General features: G+C 37.3%; 2 protein-coding genes across 4 annotated transcripts in view; both read left to right on the top strand.

The window, feature by feature from the left end:
* The window catches only part of col13a1 (collagen, type XIII, alpha 1), a 50,909-nt gene extending 42,179 nt beyond the window's left edge, over positions 1–8,730 (top strand). Inside the window, exons 40-42 of the mRNA XM_026935428.3 lie at positions 1,713–1,799; positions 5,826–5,864; positions 8,227–8,730. Coding sequence (XP_026791229.2) covers positions 1,713–1,799; positions 5,826–5,864; positions 8,227–8,259 — 159 coding nt within the window. The 3' untranslated portion in view covers positions 8,260–8,730. The remainder of the gene's footprint in view (positions 1–1,712; positions 1,800–5,825; positions 5,865–8,226) is intronic.
* Positions 8,731–10,456: 1,726 nt separating this feature from the next.
* Positions 10,457–27,167, top strand: LOC113538666 (cGMP-dependent protein kinase 2). Of its 3 annotated transcripts, XM_026933933.3 has the most exons (19): positions 10,457–14,190; positions 14,863–15,445; positions 16,487–16,653; positions 16,774–16,887; positions 18,546–18,651; positions 18,812–18,875; positions 18,969–19,046; positions 19,218–19,312; positions 19,688–19,756; positions 19,854–19,952; positions 21,076–21,226; positions 21,398–21,534; positions 22,146–22,235; positions 22,409–22,550; positions 22,714–22,877; positions 23,990–24,112; positions 24,890–24,952; positions 25,959–26,025; positions 26,154–27,167. In XM_026933933.3, exons 2-19 carry the CDS (start codon positions 14,964–14,966, stop codon positions 26,247–26,249), a joined length of 2,307 nt encoding a protein of 768 aa, XP_026789734.1. In that variant the 5' UTR covers positions 10,457–14,190; positions 14,863–14,963; the 3' UTR covers positions 26,250–27,167. The 3 variants fall into 3 exon arrangements, 2 of the variants coding, with proteins under 2 accessions (XP_026789734.1, XP_053088948.1); XR_008301526.1 differs by having other exon boundaries at positions 18,969–19,312; positions 25,203–26,025; positions 26,154–26,230; XM_053232973.1 differs by having other exon boundaries at positions 18,969–19,312.
* The last annotated feature ends 292 nt before the right edge of the window (positions 27,168–27,459 follow it).

Here is a 27,459-nt window from a genome sequence, read left to right as displayed (position 1 = left end):
TAATGTTCTAGTCTGGGTTACTACTCCTCCTTACTCCTCCTGCCTTCCTGCACTTACCTCCCTGCCAGCTAGCCTTTAATGTCCTCTGCCTCAGATAGTGTACACAGTTCTCAAAAATCTCATGCTTTATCTCATACAGGCCTACAAGGTTAAGGATAGGTGATTATTTGAGAGACATCATAAGTACTAAATGGAAAGAACAAACAAGATGCTACACAGTTAACAAAAGGTCTAAACAGTGCATGTATATATGCAGTATTTTGGCCCCTAATAAAGTACTAGGCGTATTTGAAAATAAGAAACTTTTTTTATATAACTCATGACACTTTGCTAGAGTGTTCAGGCTGATATACAGGGGGTCCAAAAACATCAGGAACCACTGGGAATATGTCGACTAATATGTTGATCCGAATATGTTGAGCAGAATCTGCAAAAGCATGACACAACAGCTGAGAAAATGCTTAGAGCGTAAGGGTGACCATGTAGAGCATATGCTGTAAATAATAAATACAAAATTAAGTATATGTAGTTTTACTCTCACTGGTTTCTGACTTTCCAGACACCCTGTAGTTATATCATTATGAGGCTTACTTGAAATGAACACACTTTCTGTTTTGAATTTCCATATCTTTCTATATAACAGTATAGCTGTTTTCAGCATGAGAACTGTGCACTCTGGTCAGATGCAGTTCCTAAGCCATGAAATCCCAAATTCCCAGAAACTCAAAAGCCTTAGGCTTTGGTGTGCAGACCTAAAGTTTAAAACAGACCCGTTATTCAATACTTGTTTTACAAGAGATACTTGAATGGAAGCTCAGACTTGTAGAATCTATGCCTAGGTGGATTGAAGCTGTTCCTGATGGCTCATAGTGGCATAACTTTTTAATAAGACAATCCATGTTTTTTCTTTAATTTGTCACCCATGTATGTTAGAATATACATAGGCTAAACTGGGTCTAGATGTATTTCTATATTTCTATATTTCTGGACTTGTTCAGATTATGCACCCAGTAATGTGTGCTTAGAAATATTGTATAATAGTGTTGTTTAGTAGTGCTGCTCTCCATCTAGTGGACAAAACTGTTCATTGTGAATCAAATGATGATGAACTATGGGTTGATGGACTGTAGTAGTCAAAATTTTGGCTATGAGACTAATTTAAATTGCTTATTAATTACTTGGTAGTTTATTCATGTAAAAGTCATAAGTCATAGTGTAGAAGGTCTTAAGTTTAATTTCTCAGTCCAGAATTTCTGACAATCTTTGAAGCCAGCTTACTGTAGGCCAGAAAACATACTGATAAGTCAAGTTAACAACTATAGGAGAAAAAAAACTGTTGGAATTCTCAGTTGGAATGAAGAGTCCTCTTGATACTGAGACTTAATATTGCAGCAGGCCTTACACTGTATAAAATTCATTTCTGTACTGAGCAGTGGTTAAGTGTATTATTAGGCTACTAAAAAAAAGGTTTTGCACACCAGTAGCTTTGGCTGACATCCCTTGTCCCTAACTTCTCCACTCACACCTAAATCCTTTTCTTATTATGCTTTTTCTAAATTCAGTACAAAAGACCTCATCTACTCTTATATTCTTAAAACATCTAAACATGTTTGAAATTATTCATAGTGATGGTGCTTTTTGCAATTTTTTTTTCTGCTTCAGTTCAAAAGGAGGACTAAAATCTATCTTTTTAAATGCACTGTTGTTTGCAGGGGGAGAGGGGCAAGAGAGGCAACAGGGGGGCCAAAGGGGATAAGGGAGACCAAGGAGCCCCAGGATTAGATGCCCCTTGTCCTTTGGTATGTCCTTCGTTCAATGTGCCACATCAAGGCTAAAGGTGCCAGTTGGGCTAAACAGATTCCCAGGAGCCGCAGACATCACCTTATGCCTTGATGTGTTATTAACTTATTAACAAATACCCAAAGTGGTTCTGGTCCAAATCTTGGATTTCAATATTGGCAAAATCATATTTTATTTTAGGAAGGCATGTGATGAGCATTGTATGCTTCAACGCCATACACCTAAATGGAATGTAGGATCAGTGAATGAAGTCCTTGAGCAGGGGCCAGAACTTTCTCTGGGCTTTTTCCATTTTCAGGATTGACACAATGGGGAGGTGCTGCTGAATTCACTGAGTGGAAATCATTAGCTCAAGCCTAGAATTATCTAGGGCCTTTTCCTGAGAGTATCAGGACCAGTGTGCATTCTTCAGACTGGCCTGAACTAGAGGTTAATCAGTGGCCTGTATGGCTACTGTGGTATACCAGGATGTTGATGTGGTTAATTTCATGAACAGGGTTTCCGAGGCTTTAAAGGGGAGAAAGGTGAACCAGGCTTGCCAGGCCTGGATGGGTTGGATGCCCCGTGCCCTGTGGTATGGTGCTCTCTCTCTCTCTCTCTCTCTCTCTCTATCTATCTATCTATCTATCCCTCTCTTTCCCTCTCTCACTCTCTCTGTTCCTATGTCTGTCTTTCTTTGCTCTTGCATGTTTACTTGTTTTCCAAACCCCCAATAGCTTCCTTGTATGCTTCACCTTCAACTTTAAGAGTATCTAACACATACTAGCACAGTGAAACACCATAGTGAAAATGAAGGGATTTTCAGCTCCACTCCTGGGGACCCACTGTACACAGTATACATGTATATACCTGATACGGTCTATCAGGGGCTTGATAATTAGTTAATCAGCTGGATTGAGAGTGTCAGCAGTTGGTAACATTTCAAATGATGAAAGGCAGTGGGTCCCCAGGTCTGGAATCAAGAACCTTTGTTCCAGTGGAGTGTGTGGGTAGGAAATCAGGAAACTGCATTCTGCATGTCTAAATCCTAAGGAGCTTTTATTACATAATGTAAAAAGCTAACAACTATGGCTTTATAAATCCTTTGTTGCACCTAAATTAATCCTAGTTCTAAATATAGTGAAATATGGAACACTTGATAGAGTAAGTTTACTCATTAATAAATAAATAAATAACAGTAACACTTCTTACATAACTTTTTAACTGTACATATGACTGCATGGATTATATATTTTGCACCAATATACAGTGAGTTCTATTATACTTACATGTAACAATTCTTCACACACTAACATCTACATGGGTCATCAAAAAAAGCTGTGTAGCCTGGCACCCTTAAGACATTATCTTCCAAAATATACAACAGCAAAATGGGCTTAACTAAAGCATGCATTGTTGGAAATATAAAACCTTAATTTTATAATGATTAAAATACCAACAGGAATAAAACATGATAAGGCATGCTGTTATAGGAAAATCAGCAGCAGCGTGGGGTGATTATTTTCTAGTAACAGCCCATCCCAGATTGTTTTATTCCTCTTATACCACAGCAATTTGCTAAAGATTACAGTCTTTAATTTTAATGGACATTTTAATGGAATGGTGATGAGACAGGTTAGGTCCAGTTATCACTTTCTTTATAAACAGTCATTCCCTCACCAGTCACTCCTATATTCACTCTTTAAGTAGATAATACAAGAAAATTGCAGCTTGTCATGTTACAGAGAAACTACACAGCAAAAGTCATCTATATCAGTGATTAGACGCTCACAAAACACTTTATTAGGAACACTATATTTATACTGGTTAGGGCCTCCCTTTGCTCTCAAAACAGCCTCAATTCTTCATGGCAATGTTGATATGATGACATCACGCAATTCCTGCAGATTTTTCAGGTGCACTTTCATGCTGCGAATCTCCTGTTCTACCACATCCCAAAAGGCCACTGAAGAACACTGATCTCATTGTCATGTTCCTGAAACCAGTTTGAGGTGACTTTTGCTTTGTGACATGATGCATTATCATGCTGGAAGTAGCCATTAGAATATAGGTAAGTTGTGGCCATGAAGGGATGCACATGGTTAGCAACAGTACTCAAATAGGCTGTGGCATTCAAGCGAAGAGTGACTGGTATCAACAGACCCAAAGTGTGCCAAGAAAACATTCCCCACACCATTACACCACCTCCACCAGCCTGGACTGTTGACACAAGGCAGGTTGGGTCCATGGATTCATACTGTTGGTGCCAAATTCTGACCCTACCATCTGTGTGCCTCAGCAAAAATTAAGATTCATCAGACCAGGCTATGTTTTTTCCAGTCTTCAACTGTCCAGTTTTGGTGAGCCTGTGCCCCCTGCAGCCTCAGCTTTCTGTTCGTGGCTGAGAGGGGTGGAACCCAACATGGTCTTCTGCTGTTGTAGTCCATCCGCATCAAGGTTCTCAGGAATCCCAGATCATCATCAGTTATAGAAATACTCAAACCAGCCCGTCTGGCACCAACAATCATGCCACAGTCAAAATCACTGAGATCACATTTTCCCCCCATTCTGATGTGAACATTATCCAAAGCTGCATGATTTTATGCATTTCACTGCTGCCACACAATTGGCAATGAGTAGGTGTACAGGTGTTCCTAATAAAGTGCTTAGTGGGTGTATGTTTGTTTTTGTTACATAACAACTGATTTTTGTAAAATCTATTTATTTGCTTTATATTGTAGTGAAGTGTCTGCAATAAATTCATGTGACTGAGTTACTATATAAACTAATGTATTAGAATAGGTACATTAATATAAGCCTGTAATCTGAATTACAGCCAGCACTACTCTCCATGCTGTGCTGTTATGGAAAATTAATCAACACCTTCTGACCAATCAGAGTTGAGAATTCAACAGTGCTGTGGTATAAACAACTGTAAATGAGAAGATTGTTGGCATAGTATACATGAAATATCCTGCAAAATGGTAGTATCAAATGGTTGCGTTTACTGTTTGCATGTGCACTCAGTAGATGCAACTACCTTGTAACTATGCTCAGTGCCCCAACACCTTATCAGATTCATTTACCATATAGGTGCATTTTATAGATGTACAATTACTCAGTTACTGTAGCCCACCTGTGCTGAGCACAGTTTGTTAGTCCCCCTCTACCCCATAAGTCAGTGGAAAGGGACCATCAATGATTAAGTATAATATGGGTGGTAGATCATTGTCAGCACAGCAGAAACACAGATACAGTATGGTAGTGTGTATTGCTAGTACAGGTGTATGAATGTGTGTATATAAAATAAAAAAGCCATCATCTGTGACGTTACACCTTCAAGGTGGACCAACAATGATATTTATGTGTTTTAAATATCCCTCAATGCCACTGTTCCTAATAGACTTATACCAACACAGTACCTACTACCATGTCACTATTATTACTATAGTGAGAACCACCATCCTAACTGTATATTATCTGCAGTTGATTTCTGGTAGTTTCTTTCCACTGATGGAGGGGGTACAGTGGGTACAGTTAATAATTGTAGCCACTTGGCTCCCAAGTGGTGCAACTGAAAAGTGTTCGCCCTATCGTCAGGAGATCACTAGTTTGAATCCTGATGATGCCACAGCCATCAGTGGCTGGGAGTCAAGGCAAATTTGGCCGTGCTCACTAGGTGGGGCTGATGGAATACTATCTCTCCCCTGTCAGTCAGTGTGACACTAGCCAATCCCAGGTGTCTGTGAGCTCATATATACAGAATAATGCAGATAGCACGTTACTTAGAAGTTGTTATGCTTAGAGCCCAGAGGATGCTCAGAGGATGCATGTACACTGCATTGCTACACCCTCCCTGGTTGGTAGTTGTCATGTGAGAGGGGAGAGTTAGCTAGTGGGTGGGAATTGGCAAGACCAAATGTGGGAGAAAAAAGATCACCTCCATCAGTGGGGTGTGTGTCCTATGTGGAAAATGAAGCTGATAAAATGACAAAGGTTTGTAGCTGTACCTAATAAACTGTTTTTTTTGCCTCTGTGTTTCTCAGGGTGATGATGGTCTACCAGTACCAGGATGTTGGAATAAAGTAAGTAGTTTTAGAGCTAATCTGTTGTTTTGCAGTGGATTTGTTGTGATGCAGGAATTAGCATGGTGCATTTTTTTTTTTTTACTTCCCTACTGATACATCCAGTACTGTAAAAAGTGTGTGTGTGTTGGGGGGCGGGGGGTATGTGATTCATTAATTTAGTTACAGAGGTAGAAATCACAATGCACCTCTACTATTATATTTATTATTGAGTTCTTACAGAAGTCTGTTTGACTGGTTACTTGAATTCATTGAATTTAATTTAAACCTCAATATTAATTTAAAAAAATTAAAACAATGTCAAGTTGGACCTAAAATATTCAGTTTGGCTCCAATCAAACATTTTTTGGCTCCAAAATATAGCTTAAATATTATTGTACACATTTTAATAATGAGTGTAATGTTGAAGGAGTGTGTGGCATTTATTTTACAGTTTAAAGGGGTCCCTGGCTGTTAAAAAAAAAAAAAAAGAATTTGAGAACCTGTGCTATAACAAACTAAAATACTTAAAATGGAGGCGTACTATTAAAACTGGGATGCTTTAATAACTTGATTATTGAAACTTGATTGATAATCCATACATATAATACATTTATATCTATGTATTTGTAGATTACTTAATATTACTTACAGTATTTGAGTAGTTTAATGTAAAATGGTACTACACTATTGATATATTATTGAATAACTACCTCTGTGTGTTCCATGCATGAAATAACAAGTGCTTTTTGTGTTTCTTGTTTTGCAGTGACATTAATTCCGGATTGTTGTGTTTGATTGTATATAGAATATTTATTTTTGTACTGTTTGCTTTGTTATATGTTGGGAAAAATATAAAAAATCCTAAAAATACTGGCAGGACTTTTGTACAGATTTATTTTTTATTATTGTTTATTTTTTATTACTGGCAATAATTTTTTATGTAATGGATTTTATACTGTGCCTATGCATTATGCAAAATGTTTTGATTAAGGAGGAAATATACTGAGGCAGCATATGCATGATATTTGTGCATTATGTTAACTGATATGTGCCTATTAACTTATTGTATAATGGTGTTTTGATGAGATGTAACAGACCATGCTGCACTAATCAGTGGAGCTGGATTTTTGAAGTGGCTTTTTGTGAGGAAACCCCTCATTTCTGAGATTAAAATGGACACCAAAAGTTGTATAGCACTGACCACCGCTGTAATCTGTAATGTTTACTAAAAGGGATCATTTAAAACAGTGTGCTTAGAACATATAACCAAACTTTGATGTGGCACTGAGATTTTTAACCAAGTCAATTAGTATCGTTCAATGCATAAATTATTAGCATATATGGTCAGTAAATGTTTAAATTTTTTTGATTGGGTGTTCTGAAAAAAAAAAAAATCTATTAAGTCGAAAGTTCACAAATTAACAGAGCAATTTTTGGGCAGCTTTATGAGATTATCTCTCTCTCTATGCAGGGTGCCTTATAATTATTTTTGCCTTAACAGGCCATACATAGCAATTACAGTTCAGATTTTATTTTAAGCAACTACTATTTCTTTTTTGTAAGCCCTTGCCATGTGTTAGAGTAGTGCCAAAGCAATGTTATTCACCTGACTAATATCTATGAAGACTTTTTAGAATTTTATACCATATGTATATTGCTGCTCATTGACAAGCAAGCTGCTGCATTTGCTATTATGCTTCTCTGCCTTATTGTACCTCATCTGACAAGCGGAAATCAGGACAAAAGCAAAGCCAAGACAATATACAACCTTTACACTTTAAACAGCATCCAGTCAAATGAGGAGAGGCCCAAGCTAATGTTTGTTCATGTTTTTTGTTGTCATGTGTGTGTCGAAGGAGTGATTAATTTGATTATTGTGTTTGATTGCTGCTGCTTACCATGAAAAGCATGTTTTTGAGATTAACTAAAGCTTTAATAACAATCAGATTCAGTAAAACAGTCGTCAAGGCTGTAATACCTCATATAGTGCTGCCATGCTCCTGCCCACAGGAGTGAAAGAAATATCAAGGATATGTCAAAAAAGCTCTCTAGATGAACATCAAATGCAAATAAATCATAGTTAAAACTGTATCGCTTTAAGCCAGTCTTGTTTGCTAAAAACAAAAGTCTTGCTCAGAGTTACTGTATTCATTTTTGCTGTCTTACTTTGACTAAATGTGCATATTGATTTTACCAGCAAGTAGAAAAATGGTGCCTTGTGTCCTTTAACTTCTTGTGATTTGTGTTGTTCTAACTTGCAACCTGGTGAGTGAAACGTGTGATTTCATCCCTTTAAGCCTGGTGTACTTAGACAAGAATAATGTCTGAAAACATCTGGAACATCAGCACTGTCTTTGACTTGTCTTTGTTTTATTGAAAGGGTCAGAATCCTTTCCAGCTGGCTAAGAAGTAACAACAAATTGAGACCCACCTCTTCGTAGTGAGGTTTTATTCTAAGCTATATGAAGAAACTTGAAGAGGAGATCTTTGAGTTCAGACCTGCCATGGCTGTTTCATGGACGTTCGTGAGAGTTAAAGCACACATAGCGTTCCTTGGAGGCTCCACAGGGTGGCGTAGGTGAACACCCTTCTCTTTGATAGGACTACGTGAGCAATTTTCATCTTGACATTTTTCTGCTGAGGGCTTCACCAGAGAAACTGCCACAACAAAAACAGTGTATCATTGCTCCAGACTTTATACACATTTCTTTCTTTTTATCATGTTCACTATGTGAAAAATGAGCATTTTTGTTATTGTTTATTTTTTCCTTTTTTATTATTTGACACCAGTAACTGTGATTTGAGAATTCAGCGCAGCTCACTGAACATGTCATTTAGGTGATCATGTGTTTCCAGACTAACAAGCAAAAAAATCCTTTAATGATTCCTGATTTTCTTCTTTCACTGCCTTTTGTCAGCCTGAGAGTGACAGGAAGTGTACAGAGCTATGCTGTATGTGCCTTCACTCCCAGAGGGACAGCTCAACTCATATCACGTGTTTTAAAAATGTATTTATATTTACAAACTGCTTCAGAGTAAAGAAGACATATATCCAGATATCACTACATGGCAAGAAAGACTTGCAGCTGTTTAAGACGTTTATAATTTGCTCTTCACATTTATAGATGTTTTCATGTAAATGTCATTTTCATGCCATTAGATAGGTTTGGAGATTGATATTCTTTCACTGAAGATGATAGATCACATTTGTTGTATTACAACACCCACAGCTGCGTGAGAAAGAGCTTTTCTAAATACACAGTGTGCTTGTGTGCTAGGCAGCTAATCTTTATTGATTGCTTTTTGAATAATATCTGACCTGTCTATGAAACACCTTTAATTTTTAATTCAAGAAAGTGCTCTTTCAGCAAAATGGTCACATAAAGTTGGTCACTTTTCTTATTGAGTGCTCCTTCATAGGTGTTATATAGTTTTTAAAAATTTATTTATATAGGCCAAAGTCCCATTTAGAGACTCCTGTTTGTCTGGTATGAATGTTAGTAAACCGAAAGGCACGTGTAAGCCATACACATAGTAACAGTATTGTTCAGTACATGATATCACACAAACTTTACTAAAATGCTTTATTTTTCACCAGCAATGTGACCTGGTTTCATGTGTAGAAGCTTACAGTTGATGAGGTGTTTATTAACACTGCTGTTTATGTGGATAGCCTAATGCACAGAAGCATTCCTGATGTTTTACTGTATGATGTCATACTGATGTCATCCACATATAGTGCCTATTATCAACTATATTTCCTCGTATCTCCTAAATTTGCATCAGCTAAATGTTCTGTTATCATCAGTATATGATGTTTGTACCAAAAAATCTAATTAATCCCAAATTGTCATAACAATTTTTTTCAAGATAAATTTGTTATTTCAGGATATCAAATTGGCATTAGAATGCATTTAAAGACAAAATACAGTGACTTCAATCAACATTAAGAATTTTTGGGCTGATTGAGTTGGAAATGTCCAAAAGCTGTGGATCATGAGGCCTGATGATTATCTTTGGCAATTTAAGCATGTAAATAGAACTATAACTTAATAATACTATAAAATACTCAAACAGTTTTGCAAATACCTACTTGTGACCTAACTTGCTTCAGATATATTCCTACCAAGAGTGTACAAATTCATTTTTCATTATCGTTTGCAGCTATTTAATCATTTGCAACTTTTTACTATCTTGGTTTAAACATTTTATGCAACAAGTGAAATCATCAACTACTTTACATTTACTATTTAACAAACTTACAGTTGAAGCCATCCATCTCCACTGAAGCATATGTTATGAAGTATTATATTTTATGCTCATATCATAGAGGTATTTTTGACTGTTGATTTTGCACATTGAAAGCAGTGTGTTATAATTTACTTTGTCTCAGACAGCATTTGCAATGTTTGTACTGTGTCATTTATCTTTTAAACAGAACATTTCCCTTATGACATACCTGTACTATGTCTCAGTGGTGTCCTGTTCTTTGTACAGTGTACTTTTACTATAATGTGTATACAATAGATTACTAATTAGTATAGTTCTAATCTAAACATATTCAAAACTGGTAGTGTCCAGTCAATTATGTTTTCCTTTTGTTTTTTTGTTTTTTTATAAGTCATTGCCATATTGAACATAAAATACAATAAAATCAAATCGGTTAATGTCTGCATTAGTTTTAGCTGTACTTCACTAACATTTTTGTTTATGAATTCACCCAAGCTAGAAAGAACAGTTTTAAAACAGGCAAAGTCAATTTTTTCATGTATTCAGCATCAATTCTTCATGTACTCAGCAGCAACATTTACAAATTTAAAAAGTGCCAGTGATATTCTTTATAAAATGAGATGTCTGATTTTATGTACAAAAGAGTGTGTAAGGTCACACACTGTTTAGAGTGGCCATTTCATTCTGTTTTTTTTTTTTCTCTATTTGTATATAGTATAAAGTATTGCTTTTGTATAAAAAGTATCTGATTTCCTAGCTGATCTCAGCCTGCATGGCTGTAACTGTACAAGGAGTACAGTATACTCTTTAAAGAGTTTTCTGTTACAACAGCTCTCAAGCTGCAGACTTGGATGCCAGTTTATGCTCAGTTCATTCTGATTTCTGATCTATAGAGCTCACCTTTAGCCTTGCCATGTTAGTACAGCAGACTTCTGTGACTGGTTGTGTTCTACAGTCAGTTTATGACACTACAGATTCATTCGTTTGGTTGGTTTTACAGATTGCATGCAGCATGCAAACCGGGAGGTAGTTTATTGATGTTCTCTTTGTTCTCTTGGTTAGGACAGTTCAAATAACTCAAAAAAAAAAAATGGATACAAGGGCATTTCTACATAGTAATGCATTTTAAGCTCACATGATAACAAGAACATTCACTTGCATGTTTAATATTGTTTTTATGCATTACATTGTATTCATCAACAATCTCAGTAGTCTAGCAAATATCGAGCAAATATCGATCTGTTTGCTTTCTGGGTTCTTTTTCCTTTTTTTTTCTTGAAACAACTGAGATGTATTGATTTGTTACTGTTATTACAACAGATCCATTGTATGCCTTTCTTAATACCTAAGACCTAAATATTTATTTATATCATTTTTTAAACATGTAGCTAACCTGTTTTTCAAAGCAATCATTTACCATCTGTAGCACAATAATGATAATGTCACTCAATAAAAGGTTGAGGAAAAAAAATTATGCTTGGTGTTGACTATTACTTTGCTATTCTCTAACCAAATCTAGGATCATTTTCAGTTTAGGCTGAAAGCTGCCATTGCGGCTGGGAAAGCAGGCCTTCAGTTTGTTCCAGTTTGGGTTATCTTTTTGGTTCACTTTATAAATTATTCCATGAAGATTCTCATTGTCTGGATCATTAGCAGTTTGCAGCTATTGGTTGTATAGGTCGCAGTTCTTTTCAGCCAAGGCACTTGCACTGAGGTGGCTGTGGTCATCTTGGAAGAAGCAGACACTTCGTGAAGACAGAGAGAAGCTCAGGGCCATCATAGCTAGGCTGGAGAATAGTGGAAACTGACCTTTAAGCTCCATTGGATTCTTTAGTTGTTTCAGTCACTACTGAAGGATCCACTATATCCACTGTGCTTTGTTTGTAGTTGCTAAACCCAGCAACATTATTGGTTGAGATGCCATGGATGTTGGATAGGAACTGTCTTCCTCCACATTATTTCCGTCATTCTCACTGGAAATATTTCTTAGGAGAGCCTCTGATCCAGCTACAGAATAACAGGAGGAGATTACAAGTTGTGTTTTGGTTCAGTGTGTACTCTGTGTTTCAAATCATACATATTCAAAAACACATTGGTAGTTGGATTGGCTACTCTACATTGCCCCAGTTGAGGATGTGAATGCCTGTGTGTGCATGGTGCCCTACAATGGACTGGTGTCACATTCAGGGTGCATTCCTGCCCCATGAACTGTGTTCCCAGGATAGGCTCCAGAGCCACAGTGACCCTGACCAGGATAAAGCAGTTAACGGACATGAATAGATACATGAAAGTCCTTTATGCACACTGATATGCATCTAAATGCAAAGATTTTATATCAGAGGCTACCATTATCATAGTCCCTCTCCAGCATGATGACTTGCGGAGGATCGAGCTGTTGGGGCAAAATTCATTATCGTCATCACCATCATCCGTGTCCATTAAAATTACATGTGGAGTGAAATGCTGCTATGGACATACTTAATCACCATCATCATACAACTATGATTACAGCTGGAGAGGAAGAGTTGCCTTGAACAGAACTCTTCATCATCAACAAAACCAGACCAATCAAGATCATCCAGCAAGTTCAGTGGCTCTTGTGAAGCTTGATTAAGTGCAGCATATGGCTTGCAGTTGCAGAGGAGTGGAGTCCACTTCTATGAGGGACGCATTTCAGGGCTCTTGTCGCTTCACCATGTTAATTGCAGTGCAATGTGTGCAATTACTACCAAAGTAAAAAAAAAATGTAGTATACGAATTTCTGATTGTTTGAGTTTGACGGACACAACATAAACAATACATTGACATACACTGACATAGCTCAGTATTTCTCAGTCTGGGGATCCCAGGTGGGTCCACATTTTTCTCACTCACAGCTTTAATTATGCAGCCATAGACAGTATGTACCATTACTGGGGTCCACACAGCCGACAGGAATAACAAGGAACACCTTGCAAACAATGCATCTAGGACAAAACTAGGTCGTTTCCAACTATCCATAAACATACAGAAACAAGCCCTTAATGTTGCACTTTAAGGTTAGAGACCCAAGAGCTGAACTAAAGAGTTAATGAGTGCTCTAAGTTATCTGGTTCTGAGATTGGATAAGCTTGTAACCAGCACTACTACAGGGTCTAGCGGTCAGAACTGGTTTCTCCCATTCAAATCAAACCAAATATCTAGGATTTTGATTATGTGAAACTTCAAGCTGAAGCAACAGATTAATGCTGGGCCCTACACAGAGTATGATCTGGAGGAGCATCTCCAGAGATACAAACCAATTACAGCTCTTCTTTGAGCTGAAGAGGGCACAGTGCCACCACAAAATGTACTATAACAACATGTCATCTGAGAGCACTCCTGCCAGCTACTTTCACTGGACAGTAGCTGCTCAAAAAGTCGCCAAATGTCGCTGGGTGACGTCATGCGCTAATTAGCATATTCGTGACGCCATCGCGTCGTCTTTGCATTCTGCCTAGTGTCAGCTTTTTACGTGTGTTTGCTTCTCTCCTGCTGTTTGTACTCACATACTGTACTTTAATACAGCCATATTCCCTATAAAGCTGTTTTCATTTACATATTTTTCTGCTTCTGTTGTCAGACAATGACAGAGTATGAAATAGTGACTGAAACGCGGCTCATTGAGACTACATGGTAACCGGTAGTCACTTCCAAGCCATTTCCTAGCTGCTGCTCTGCACTGCTAAAATCCTGATTTATATTTGTCGCTAGGCTCTGAAAAAAATCGCTAAATTTGTCGCTAGGCTCTGAAAAAAATCGCTAAAGGGGTCTGAAAAGTCGCAAAGTTGGCAACAATGCCAGACAGACAGTGGGTGAACATCCCCACATATTTATTTCCGCCCTCTTGTGGTTACAGCAGGAATAGCAGCAGCAGCAGCAGCAGCAATAGAAGCGCGCATGGCGTCTTTTGGCCGCTAGGTGTCGCGCTGCAGCGCCGCTCTCTGTGACTCTCTGTGACTGAGGAGCTTCCGTCAGGTTGCCAGGCGCTCAGAGAGCAGCGACAGCACAGCGCCGTCCATCTCCAGCTTCATGCCACAATGACACACATCCCGCGAATATTTCAACACAAAAGGAGTCAGAACAAGCGCACAAGGTAAGAAACTTGTCTTTCTGTCAGCAGTTTGTATTTGCGTGGAAGTAAATAACCCTGTCAGAGACTGAACATCTTAATAAGTGAATAGCGTTGAGACTTTTTTATTATTATTATTTATTTTTTAGCACTCTTACATTTTCAAAATATATTGTTTCTTTTATAACACAATGCTCATAATATTCGTTTCATTTCAGTGCCAGGTGTTTAATGTGTTTATTAGAGTTTGTGCATGTTTGAATAAACAGCTGTATTACACTGGTACAGTTCATCTCCTGTCCCTTATCACTTCTGTTATAAAACAACAGAGTGCACTGATCTCCAAGATTTATGGTTGAAAAAGTATTCAATAATAACGATTCTTAGATCAATTTAATTTTGTTGTCATTTGTATGTCATATTTGTTTACACTATATGCACTAGTCTTCTCCATTCCGAATGCAGAAGTAAAATATTATTCCTCCAGGACCAACAGCTAGAACAGAAAGCCAATAAACACACAGTACACACTATCTACAGTATACAGACCTATAGCATCAACATCAGGAAAAACTTGATGACACACACTGTGCAAACTGAATTCATGGGTGAACAATATAAAGAACATAGTTAAATAACATAACATCTGAAAAGACAGACCAGTTAAGTGGCGTATATGTGTATTTTTTGATATAGGTCTATGTGAAAGCTGTTCCTTTGAAAGAGAATGTATCTATCTGGGTGGACAGAGGTCTCTAGCCACACAGCGAGCTGCTCTGCCATTTGAAGCTCTCTCTATGGTGCGAAGTGACTCTGTGGCCATGGGGAATGGTTCTATCAAAGCCCCTCGGCTGGAGGAGACATGCTTGGCCTCAGGTATTAAAGAGTCACCGGTGTGGGAGTCATCGGAGCAGCTGAGGCTGAGGATAGCCTGGCTCGAGGAGGAGCTTACCCGCCGAGACCATGAGCTAAGAGCCCAGGAGCTTCAGCTGCAGGCTCTACAGAGGGAGCTCGAGGCCAAAGTGTCTCAGATCGACAAGCTTCAGGATGCCATCGGCTACAACAGCCTGGGCCGCTCTCCACCAGCGAGGCACAGTCACAGGCTGCTCAGCGTCATTAATCAGGGCTCAACACGCTTCCACAGGGTGGCTGTAGAGGTTCACCGCCGACTCAAAGCCAAGGAAGGGGTTTCTGCTGAGCCTACATCTGGAAAATTCTACAGTGGCCACAGGGTCCATCATGTGTCTACAGAGAGAACACGTATCCGGAAAGACTCAGGGTGAGTTCATTGTAAAGCTTTGATACCACACAAGGTCTGAGCCATATTTCATAATTTCTTAATCAAGTCACTATACAAGATGGTGACTTGCCTGAAGAGGGAAACAGCAGAAAGCTTTGTAGTGTCTTGTTCTCAGATTAAGCACAAAAGCATGGATTACCATAACACACTATAAGGGGGATGGAGAGGCTGAAGAACACAATGGGCGGGCCATCTGTATGCAATGGGCAGGATCATTACTGTTTTCATTAAGCAGGCCGTACAAATCTCGCTTCTAATTCATTCAGAAGTTCCATTTTAGGCTAATGGAGAGACCTTGTTCTTTCAGATGTGGTAATGAGAGGAGCCCCAGTGAAGAAAAAAAAACAGTTCAGTGTAAACATACAGAACGTCAGTGTATGTTACTGTGAAGTTTATCTATATAGTGGATACTTAAAGCACACATTCTTGTTGTTCACACAGTACAGCTCCATAAACCTGAAAAATGAACTTCCTTTCCTGAGTATAAATTATATCTTCAGATACACTTTTAAAATTTAAAGGATCATGTGTGTTACAAGATTTTGATTCAGCATGACATAAGATTTAAAATACCCCAAGGGCAATCTCAAATATCATGAGATATTTTGTCAGCAAATCATACAACAGCAAATAGCCAAGACAATATGCCATTTTTCTTACTAATACCAGCAAGAGTGGCGAGCATGGTGCCTTTTGGGGGCCACACTAGTAAAACATCAATCAATCAATCAATCAATCAATCAATAATAATTCCATAAATTTTTACTAATAGCCCAACCACCCTGCATTACGCAACTGTGAGTAATTTGTGGTGTATTATTCATAGCAGCTGATGTAAAAAAAAAAATCTATGCAAGATGCACATTTTTAGCAAAAAGTAAAAAATTGCCAAAAAGATATGAGTGCCAAAAAGATATATCAATATGATTTGAATTTGCAATGAAATATTGGAGTCATATCTAATCTGGTATTCAGAGATCTCTATATCCCAATATTTATTCTTCTGTCTCTTTTCTGCAGCACCAAGAGACTGATCAATGAGGCCATCATGAACAACGACTTTCTGAAGAAGTTAGAGCCTCAACACACACGAGAGATGGTGGACTGCATGTATGAGAAAATCTTTGCTGCCAATCAGGTGGTGATCCAAGAAGGAGAGCCTGGGAACTACCTCTATGTGCTTGCAGGTCTGCTTTGGCCTTTTTGCCATCAAGCAGCCTTTTCTTTTATTGTAAGTGATTTCAGAAATATTGTAACAGGTTATTATATTCCTGTTCTTTACTCCATGCTGTTGGGTGGGTACACAGAGGGCTTTTTGGAGGTGATGCAAAATGGGAAGCTCCTGGGGCAGATGCGGCCTGGAACAGCTTTTGGAGAATTGGCCATCCTCTACAACTGCAAGAGGACTGCCACTGTTAAAGGTGAATGTGTGGTTTAAGCAGCAATGGCTGATCATAATATTAGATGAGAGGGCTAAAAGCTAATATCTATCATAACAATATCTATCTATTGATAATGCAACTATTAGGGTTAAGCAATGCATTATATCATGAGGTCTCATTGATAGCATAACAATGACCTGGTGCAAACTATGACCCTTTCATTCAAACAACAGCTGCCTCTCCTTTTGTGTAATTTGTACTTAATTGGACAATATGTGTTGTTATGGGGTGTGTTGAGGGGGCTGAAAACTATCAGCCCAAATGAAGATTAAATCTTTTACTGTGTGTAATCACCTGACATGTCACTTAAAGGCTGCATGAATCTACAGTCTGGGCTAGAAAGAAATCAGCCCCAGCCTCACTTGTCACACCAAATATTGACTTTTAGTTTATTACTGTTTACTACTCTTTATAGTAATTTTTATTTAGAAATGTTTAATTTCATTATTTTTGAAGGCCTCGTTTCTTTACAGCATTTCTTTGCATGTGCCTAAGATTTTTGCACAGTACTGTATATGACGATAGATGTGTTCTGTTTGTACTTATAATATCTGTGAAACAAGACTTTGTGTTTCCTTCAATGGTTTCTGCATTTTGCTATATGCAATGCAATATTAATGAAAGATTTTAGATAAGCCCCAGGCAGACTTATTGTTATTTGAGTAAATTAATATTAGAATATTGTCAGAATCAGAATCCATATTCACCAAGTTAAAAGCTAACAAGGAATTTATCATTGAGCAAATGTGAACATAAAAGCTAATAAAAGATGATTACTCTGTACAGTTTCACTACACTGCAAAAACTATGTTAGCAAGTGAATATATTTTGAAGATAGTCAAATGTAAATAGTATTTCCTATTACAAGATTGCAACAAACCAAATATAAGCTTGCTAAAACCTACTTCTATACATTTTGCTTATTTCAAGCTTGAAATAGTCTTGTTCTATTGGAAATAACTTTGACAATTTTAAGCATTTATTTATTTATTTATTTATTTATTAGAAAGAAACAATATTGTCTGCCAACACAACAAGTAAATGTGACATTTGAAACAAGTCAATGAAATGTCTCGAAATAGGTTTAATAATCTTATTTTTTGGTTAATTGGAATTTTATATTAGGAAATACTAGATCAATCTGACTATATTCAAGATATTTTCACTTGCTAATATGTCATTATAGCTTTACCAGGCTATATCTGATATTTGTTTACTTACGGTTAAAGAGTGCATGTTCACTTGCTCTCAGCTGCCTAATCAACAGGTTCCAAATATACCCACTTACAAGCCAAGCTGTTTGGTGTGAAATGTTTTGTTTGGCTGTTGGTATCAAGTGATCATCACCAATTAGTGTCGTGATTTCCAGTAGCTTAAACTAAGCTCTAAACTAAGCTTAAACTAAGTTCATCATTTAGTGTTATTTGTTTCTTTAAATTCCTTCATAAAGTAAAGAAATGTCATATGCCAAAGGAACCTTGATTGTTTTATTTCAGAAAATTCTATGTAAGTGTATATAAGGTTACAGGCCCAAACCAGTGGCCACTGTACATGCATGTATAGTCTGCATTGATTTGTGTAATTTTCCAAATGCAGATATTTGTTGTTCAGTTTCCGGGTTTGTTCTATTCTATTAGCTGTGACTCAGTCCCACATCTGGGCCCTGGACCGGCAGATGTTTCAGAGCATCATGATGAGATCCACTCAGGCCAGACACGCAGAGTACTTCAGCTTCCTGCGCAGGTGCAACTACATGACACGAATATATACTCCCCTGTGCATGTTGATTACTATTAGACACACACACATAAACACACCTTTAGCTCTCTGTGGTTAGAGAGAATGATTTACACTCACAGAAATGATAACGTTTACCACATTTTAACAAATCTTTTTTCTTCAGTGTGTCTTTATTGAAGGACTTGCCAGAGGAGAAACTTGCCAAAATTGTTGACTGTTTAGAAATTGTAGGTGTTCAAGACTCTTCTATCTTTTTGTCTTTCACCATCTGGTTTAAGTGCTTGGATTGGGATGTTCAGTTTGGTTTATCTTAATTGTAGGATTATTTTGACAAAGGGGAGTACATTATTCGTGAGGGTGAGGAAGGGAACACTTTCTTCATTATAGCTAAAGGAGAGGTAAGATTCTGTATAAAGAAGGATGAACACTCACTGTCACTTTTTAAAATCTTTTTTGTATGTAACATGCCTCAAAAAATATTCCTAGAATTTACTGCTGTAAAATGTGCATATATTTATCTGCATGTAGTATATGTATATGTAGTAGAAGTCTACATATTGTTGGTACAGGTTTCAGTAACTCAGAGCACAGAGGGCTTTCCTGAACCACAGGAGATTAAGACCCTGGGAGTAGGAGATTACTTTGGAGAAAAAGCTCTCATAAGGTTTGGCTATTTCCTTATTCCTTTATTTTCAGCACTGATTTAATTATACATAGCCTTTGCTTCTCAATACATCCTCATCCTCTGAGAGAGTGTTCATTTAATTTTAATTGCTTGGTTTAGACTTTATTTTGTTTCCTGTGTTCCTCGGTTGAGTGCTTTATGCTGAGAGGGCTATCTGAGCGTTGATCTATGAGAGGATGTGGGTGGCGGAATGCTAGTCATCTGAGAAATCATTTTCTCACACTGGGCCATTGTCTAAGAGCAAAGTCTCATTGCCTCATTTGGCAACTGAGAGAAGCCCAAAGTGCTTCAAGTTTTATAATTGTCAAATGAGTTGCATACATGCAGAATTTTATTTCCGTTTTTGTCATTCAGTGAGGATGTTCGTTCAGCTAATATCATTGCAAAGGAGAATGACACCCAGTGTTTGGTGGTGGACAGAGAGTAAGTGTCTTTGTTAACACACAGACACACACTCCAGCCTCTACATAAATATCTGATTTGACACAGTTTCATAATATTGTCCAATGGCTTTTTACAGTAACTTTAATCAGATGGTGGGCACTTATGAGGAGCTGCAGGCATATCTGCGGGAGTATGTGGCGCAGCTGTCTATAAATGATGAGAGGAGAAATGCAGCGTAAGCACCATATCTACATACATTCGGATACACACTAGTTGTATGGAGAAGACGGATGATTAGCATAATAATAATAATAATAATAATGATAATAATAATAATAATAATAATAATAATAATAATAATAATTAATTGAACAGGATATCTTCTTTATTATATAGAAATATAGTTTGATCACCCTATGAACTTTGAGACAGAACATATACTTATACAGAACATATACACATATTTAGTCTAAAGCACTATAATTCAATTCAATTCATTTTTATTTGTATAGCGTTTTTTACAAAGGTCATTGTCTCAAAGCAGCTTTACACAAACAAAAGTAAAGTGAAGACTTTATAATGAAACAGTTATTAATCAAAAGAACTAAAAATCTATGAGAATTACTACAAATAATGAAAAATCTATGTAATAAGGTAAAACGATCCAAAACTTATGAATAGGCCAAGTTAAACAAGAACATCTTTAATCTGGATTTGAAAACACCCATAGACCTGCCACATTCCTACTCTTCTCTGGAAAACTATTCAAAGGTTTAGAGGCAAAGACAATCTTCTACCAGCTGAGCTTTGAGATACACTGATTTGAGATATATATAACCATAACCTTGTTTTCCAGAGATTTTGTAAACTATTCATGTCAGCTATTCAGCTATATCATGTACGTGATTGAGATGTAGTGCTCTGGAAAAAAAAAAAATTGTTTAGATCCACATAACCAGCTAGACGACCAGCTAAGCCAGAACAAGACAAACTCTAACCAGCACAAATAAGCATGTTTAATGGAATTTATACTGGTCTAAGCTGTCTTTTTCAACAGGGGAATGACTGTACCACAGGGCAACTAAACATATCTGTTAGCATGTTCTGCAGGGTAGGAGCTAGACTGTTGCAAATGCGAACAAATAGTGCTAGCATGCCAGCAGCGTTTGATTGGATTGATTGATCTTCCAAAATTTTGGATGACAACACACACATTTTGCTTGAAGAGTTGACTATCAGGTGTCAAATTATTCTTGCTAATCAGCTTTAATTTTTTATGTCACTCATGCTTAGCATGAATGCATATTCTTAGCTTGTGTGTGGCTATTATTACTTGTGTGTGTGTTGTGGCACTGCAGAACCCAGTCTCCTCTGCGTGAGCGAGGCACAGAGGCAGCTGAGCTGCGCAATCTGCGGGAGAAAGCCATGCGACTGTCCAGTAGCTCTTTCTTACGTGAGCTGCAAATTGTGGCCACGCTAGGCATGGGAGGCTTTGGCAGAGTAGAGCTGGTGAGAGCATGGCTACCACTTTACACCAAAGACACCAAAAACACCAAAACTTGATTATGTCCCTAAATAACACTGATTCACCAGTCAGAATTTCAATGTACATGCTAGCTTTGAAAGAGAATAAACTCCATTAAAGTTAGGTTTATGTTTGGATTGCACTGTGTGTCACAGGTGAAGCTCAAAGGTGAAGATACTGCTTTTGCTTTGAAGTGCATTAAGAAGAAGCATATTGTTGACACTAAGCAGCAGGACCACATCTACTCTGAGAAAAACATTTTGCAAATGACCAACTGCAACTTTATAGTCAGGTCAGTTTTATAAGACATACAGGAGTAAAGCTTGTGAAAACTGATCAGCTGTTTACATTTACATCAGTTACATGTTATTATAATCATCTTAAGTAAAAAGTACTCAATTATTTCTTAAATAGCTGTAATAATAGACACTATCTTGTCTGTATCTTGAGTAACTGTCAGGACTAGATTAATTAAGTCAATAATAGTGTTGCATAACAGAATAAATATTCTGAATGTTGATTCCTCACAGTTAGACGATGAGCTTGATTTGCATATGGAACACCTCTAGAAGGTTACAAAATATCACTGGCCTCATACAACATACTAAGTATTGTTATCTCAGGATAAAGTGGCCCCAGTGTACATTCAAGTGTTAGGGTGGCAAATATGGGTGGCAGAGGCTTTGGGAAGTTACTAAGGAACAACTTGAAGAATGTCATTTACTCTTGTAAAAGAGTGTGCTCTAGCTTGATATTTGCGACCATCTTTCTGGCCTTTCTAGACAAAAGTGGTTAGTTTACTGTGTGCAACAACATCAGATGATACTATGTGTTTATATCCTTTCTGCCCTTGTATGAGAAGATACAAATATATCGGCTGACTGGAACATGTTTTGTTTTCAGATTGTTTCGTACATTTCGGGATAATAAATATGTGTACATGCTGCTTGAGGTCTGTCTTGGTGGAGAGTTATGGAGCATTCTCAGGGACATGTGAGTGTAGGTTATTTTTACACTCCACTAATCTCATTATGGCTAATATACTTTATCAGAAATATAGTAACTTGATTACTGACAGTAATGATTCAGATAAACATTACTTTGCTTCAACAGTAATGAAATTTAGGTTCATTAATTAGGATTTTTCCATCTTTAATGTGATTTAGGGGTTTCTTTGAGGAGGCCACTGCACGATTCTGTATTGGTTGTGTACTGGAGGCCTTTGATTACCTGCATGGAATGGGTGTTGTTTACCGAGACCTGAAGCCAGAGAATCTACTTCTGGATACAGAGGGCTATATCAAAATGGTCATTTAACCATCCATTCTTACTTTTTTTCTAGAATATTCATTGTGTTCAATTATTGCTTCAAGGTGCAAAATATTGCAAACGTACAATTGCTAATATCTTATAAAGGGTATAGTCATATAGCATGTTCAGAGTTTCTCTTTGTCTGCTTGTATGATTCCAGACTGATTTTGGCTTTGCAAAAAGAATTGGTTTGGGAAAGAAAACCTGGACATTCTGTGGAACTCCAGAATATGTGGCCCCTGAGGTCATCATGAATAAAGGCCATGATTTTGGAGCCGACTGCTGGTCCTTAGGGATCCTCATTTTTGAACTCCTCACTGGCAGGTAAGCATTGCATGGCAAAATGATGTCATTCTTACTCATTGTTATTCTCACATTCATAATCTAGATTTCTAGTCCTGCACTGTAGCTTCATACTTCATGTTTTCTGCTTCTGGGTTGTAACTGATGAACAGATTAAGGTTTTATGGTCATTCAGTGCCTTTCGGAACATGCATCACAGTAATGATGCCTAAAAGAGATTTACCATTAACACAGGCTAATAGGGCTGTATAATTGGAGGAGCAGTAACATTGTAGCTGATTATCAAAGCTTCACGTGACAATGCCTCATTATGCCTGTATCCACATAAAAGTGAACACTGTGTAGTGAGAATGTGAAATGTAGCAATACTGCATAACACTTACTTATATTTGCAGGTTGTATTTACATGTGATGATATACACATATTAATAGGCTCTCATCTTTTGTTTCTCCAATACACAGAATATACTAACTTTTATTTACATTATGTTAGCTTCTGCTAAGAAGAAAAAGAGCTAATAATGCTAGGTCAGTGACAAATATAGGCAGAATAACAGAATAAGCTTTAGTAAAGTGTATTAAAATTACCCAACTGGCTAACATAACTTATGACAAATGCACTTTTTTTGGTTTTCATGCATAAGCGTTTATTTGGTTAATTTCCCATTTTTATGATGCCAATAAATTTGGTGAGTCTGGTATTCAATTTGGTCTGTTAGCCATTTTATTGATGCTGTTTCTATTATTCTATTATGTTCAAGATACTGTCGGATTCACATTTTGAAGCCACCAGTGAGTTGTTTGCGCTTATTCACAAAACAAATTGCTTTTATTTACAGTTAAAAATACAGGCAAATACTTTTTTAAATAGCATTTGCAATTCATAATACAAGCACAATTTTAGACCACAATCAGCCTAAATGCTGCGGTGAGGGATTTCAAATGTCACACCCCCTGCTGTGCCGTTCTACCCCAATTAGCCCAGATGCCTTCGTTTAGCACAAATGTTGAACTGAGTGAAATTAATTCTTACACCTAACCCAATTAGCTTATCAGCTAATTGTGCTTAAGTCTGCATGAGTTTTGTTTACACATGACTTTATGACATGTGACTTCTCTTCCTGTCCCTCTAGCCCTCCTTTCTTAGGATCTGATCCTATTAAGATCTACACAATGGTGCTGCATGGCATAGAGAAGGTTGACTTTCCCAAGAGGATCAGCAAGCGCCCAGAGGACTTGATCAGGAGGCTTTGCAGGTAAATCTTTATATATCTACCTGTCATATGTCATAGGCTCTAGCAGATGTATGTTTGAATCACACGTCATTTCCATCAGAAGGGCTGAGATATTAGCTATACAGATCTTCAACTTCTCATCTGCTGTGTTATACAGGGAGATTATAGACTATGAGCTGAAATCCAAACAATGCCGCAGGCATCTGTGGCCAGGCTTTCAAGAGAGAATAATTGGTCCTGTTCTCTGCGTGAGAAGGATGTGCCATTTTACTCTGTCTGTTGATTAGTGCATCACTAGCCAATCAGGGCAGTTAGTGAGGGGAAAAAAGAAATAAATTGTCTCCATAGCCTATAATCATGGATGACTGACGCAAACATCAGGCTAGATATAATCACACTGAGCATTAGATACAGTGTATGATAAATTTACAACCTGATAAATGTGGCTTGATAATGTTTTAGAGAACAGAAAACACTTTCTGTTTCTGAGATTGCATTGAAAACAGACTGTACTAACTGCACATCCTTTCATATGCATTTGTTCAGATCACCACATACATACTGTATAATATAAGCTATATACAATGCCTGTTGCAAATTAAATATGAATATATGTATTAGTTAAAAATGACCAAACTCATTCTGACAGAACCATCTCTACTCAGTTTTGTAACTGAATATTATCTGACAGAAATATCTGACATAATGTCATTAGAACTAAACCCACATACAGTACATTAAGTATTGATGCTTTTTCTCTGAACCACTGCAATATTCCTTCCTGTCTCTTATGTTTAGGCTCAATCCTGCAGAACGACTCGGCAATAAGAAAAATGGCATCATTGACATCAAGAAACACAAGTAGGTTATGTTTCACCTAGAAAAATCTGGCTCATTGAATTGAGATTATAGCAATGTCATCACAATCTTTGATGTATTCCACCCTCTGCCACAAATCCTTACAAAAGTTATCCCACTTTTATATATGTTCTCACTTTAATCTGGCCGACATATCATAAAACATGCTAATATCTCTCTTAGTTCCTAGGTGGTCTCTTTTATCAATACATTTTAAATCGGCTTCAGGTCTGCTTCACTTGGTTTGTCCTAGCACAATGGATAGTAGATGGAAGCCTTCTCCAAATTAGCCCCTCTCTGGCAGAATTGTCAAAAGCAGACCAAGAGCACATTCACAGAGGGAACAATTAGAGACCAGAATGAGACACACAGCTGTTGCCATCTTCAGCAGAACGGTGGAGCTACAGAGAGAAGGGTGATGCTGACGTACTTGGCTGATGCGTTAGCAACAATCATAGTGTTAGTGCCTGAAATACAGGTACTCTGCTTAAGCCCTGTGGGCAAATTATAGGTGGATATGGCTTAGTGTGTACAGTCAGAGGCAACTGGTTTTTAAAATTTCTTGTAGCAACTTTAATTACAGCATGCCTCATGAAGTAAGTTGATGTTGAGTATAAAGATAAAAATGTATAATAAAATAATTAATGTATAATTAATGTATAAAATAAATGTATACATTAATACATTAATACATTCATTAGATGGTCAGTGATGCATGCATGTCCAGCAGAGACTGTATACTTAGATGAGTGATGCCAGTTGTATGTACTGTATATAACAGTTGTTATTGTATACTGTTTGAGAGCCTTATTGAATATGCCATGTACTTCCATGGGCTTGGAACTACGCCTAGCCACTCTTGTTCCTTATTCACCAAAACTTCTTTTGAGTAATCTCTGTGACGATCATGCTTTTACAAAAAGTCACAAATTAACTGTTACTCTTAACTGTGTGGTGTGTTCACTATACTAGAGAGAGTATGTGCATTTCATGCCTTCTTGATTCTCAGGTGGTTTCAGGGCTTCAACTGGGAGGGACTGAGACGACGGAAGCTGACATCTCCGCTGAAGAGAGAGGTGAAGCATGCACTGTTGTTTGATGCTTAAATACTTTTTGTTTGAAATTACATTTTGTCAAAGCTGTCTATGTTTATGTTGTTTATTAATTAATTTTTATGATAAATCGTCTGTTGTATTGACCCTAGCTAAAGGGGCCTCTGGATCACAGTCATTTCGACATGTTTCCTCCTGAGGTGGAGGAGCCTCCTGATGAACTTTCTGGGTGGGATAAGGACTTCTGAGAGTCTGCTGTTTTATTATACCATGACTAAACCTGGCTTAGTGAAACCACACAGAAGAGCTGAAAGAATATTCAGAATTACAAAATGAACAAAATGTGTGTATTAATACACATTTTAACAACTAAACACTGTTCATTATGTCTCTGTGTAGACTCTAAAACACAAAGCAAACTGATAAATGCTATGACAGTTGAGTAGGAGTTGCTCCTGCTGTGGAATACAACCAGGCAACAATTCAAGGCCAGACGCATGATGACTACTAACACCACAAATGATGGAATGACTGCTTTAACAATCTTTAATGAGAAAGAAAGAAGGCAAAAAAACAGTTTTGTGATCTAATTACTTTAATCACTAACAAAAACTTAGGTGCCAAAAGTTTTTTAAACTAAGATTTTCCTATTATTTAAAATACTAACTGAAACGTATGTTTCTTTCTTTTTTCCATATAGCATTTTAGTAAGGACTTTTTTACTTGGAAACCAGATCTTCCCTGAGAGGTGCTTCTTATCAATGAGAGGCAGTGCTCTACTCGTAATTGTATTGTCTGCCATTCAGTAATCCTCATATCAGTGTCTCTTGTTAGTCTTCAATTTATAGTATTATATCTATGGTAAAATCAGCTTCATTCAATTTCTTTCCTGGAATTGATTTTATAATATGTGTTGTACTGGAGAACTGAATATTTTTAAATTGGGTTCTACACAAGTCTAAAGAAAAGGGCGGTAGTTAATAAAATTTTTGTATGGACAATATAATGTCCAGGAGAAAATAAAAATTATAATTACTATAATATTATTCTTTGAATCTAATATAATGTCTTTTCTTGTATGACTTACCTATAAATGCACAGCTATGGCAACTTTATTATTGTTTAAAAGACAATAAAATATTCTATTGCTTTCTTTTACACTATAATGGTTGTCCATTAGTTTGTATACCAAGAGAATAACTCTAAAGATCTCTTCCACAAGGTGTAATATGTGCCTCTACTATAATAATATATTCTTTATTTTCCAGAGACTTAATTATCGTTTTATTGGCCTATTTCTGTCACATTGTTTGGAACAAAGTATAACCATTCATGAAATCTGTGCAATGCAGCAATGAAGCCCTCTGATGACGAAATAACAATCAGTGCAGAGTCTGAAACCAAGAGCCAGGACTTCAGCAAGTTTGAAATCGTGGTTGGAGATATTAGCTGATGTCT

The sequence above is a fragment of the Pangasianodon hypophthalmus genome, chromosome 3 (assembly GCF_027358585.1).
Source record: "Pangasianodon hypophthalmus isolate fPanHyp1 chromosome 3, fPanHyp1.pri, whole genome shotgun sequence".
NCBI lineage: Eukaryota > Metazoa > Chordata > Actinopteri > Siluriformes > Pangasiidae > Pangasianodon > Pangasianodon hypophthalmus.
The sequence above is the reverse complement of the archived record's forward strand: the minus strand, read 5'-3'. Positions and strand labels throughout refer to the sequence as shown.

What these genes read in the sequence shown, in the direction of transcription:
- LOC113538666 (XM_053232973.1), top strand. Translation starts at nt 14,964, where the DNA reads ATGGTGCGAAGTGACTCTGTGGCCATGGGGAATGGTTCTATCAAAGCC. An exon ending in TGGAGCATTCTCAGGGACAT is followed by an intron (nt 22,236 to 22,408) that starts GTGAGTGTAGGT and finishes AATGTGATTTAG; the next exon opens with GGGTTTCTTTGAGGAGGCCA. An exon ending in TTTGAACTCCTCACTGGCAG is followed by an intron (nt 22,878 to 23,989) that starts GTAAGCATTGCA and finishes CTGTCCCTCTAG; the next exon opens with CCCTCCTTTCTTAGGATCTG.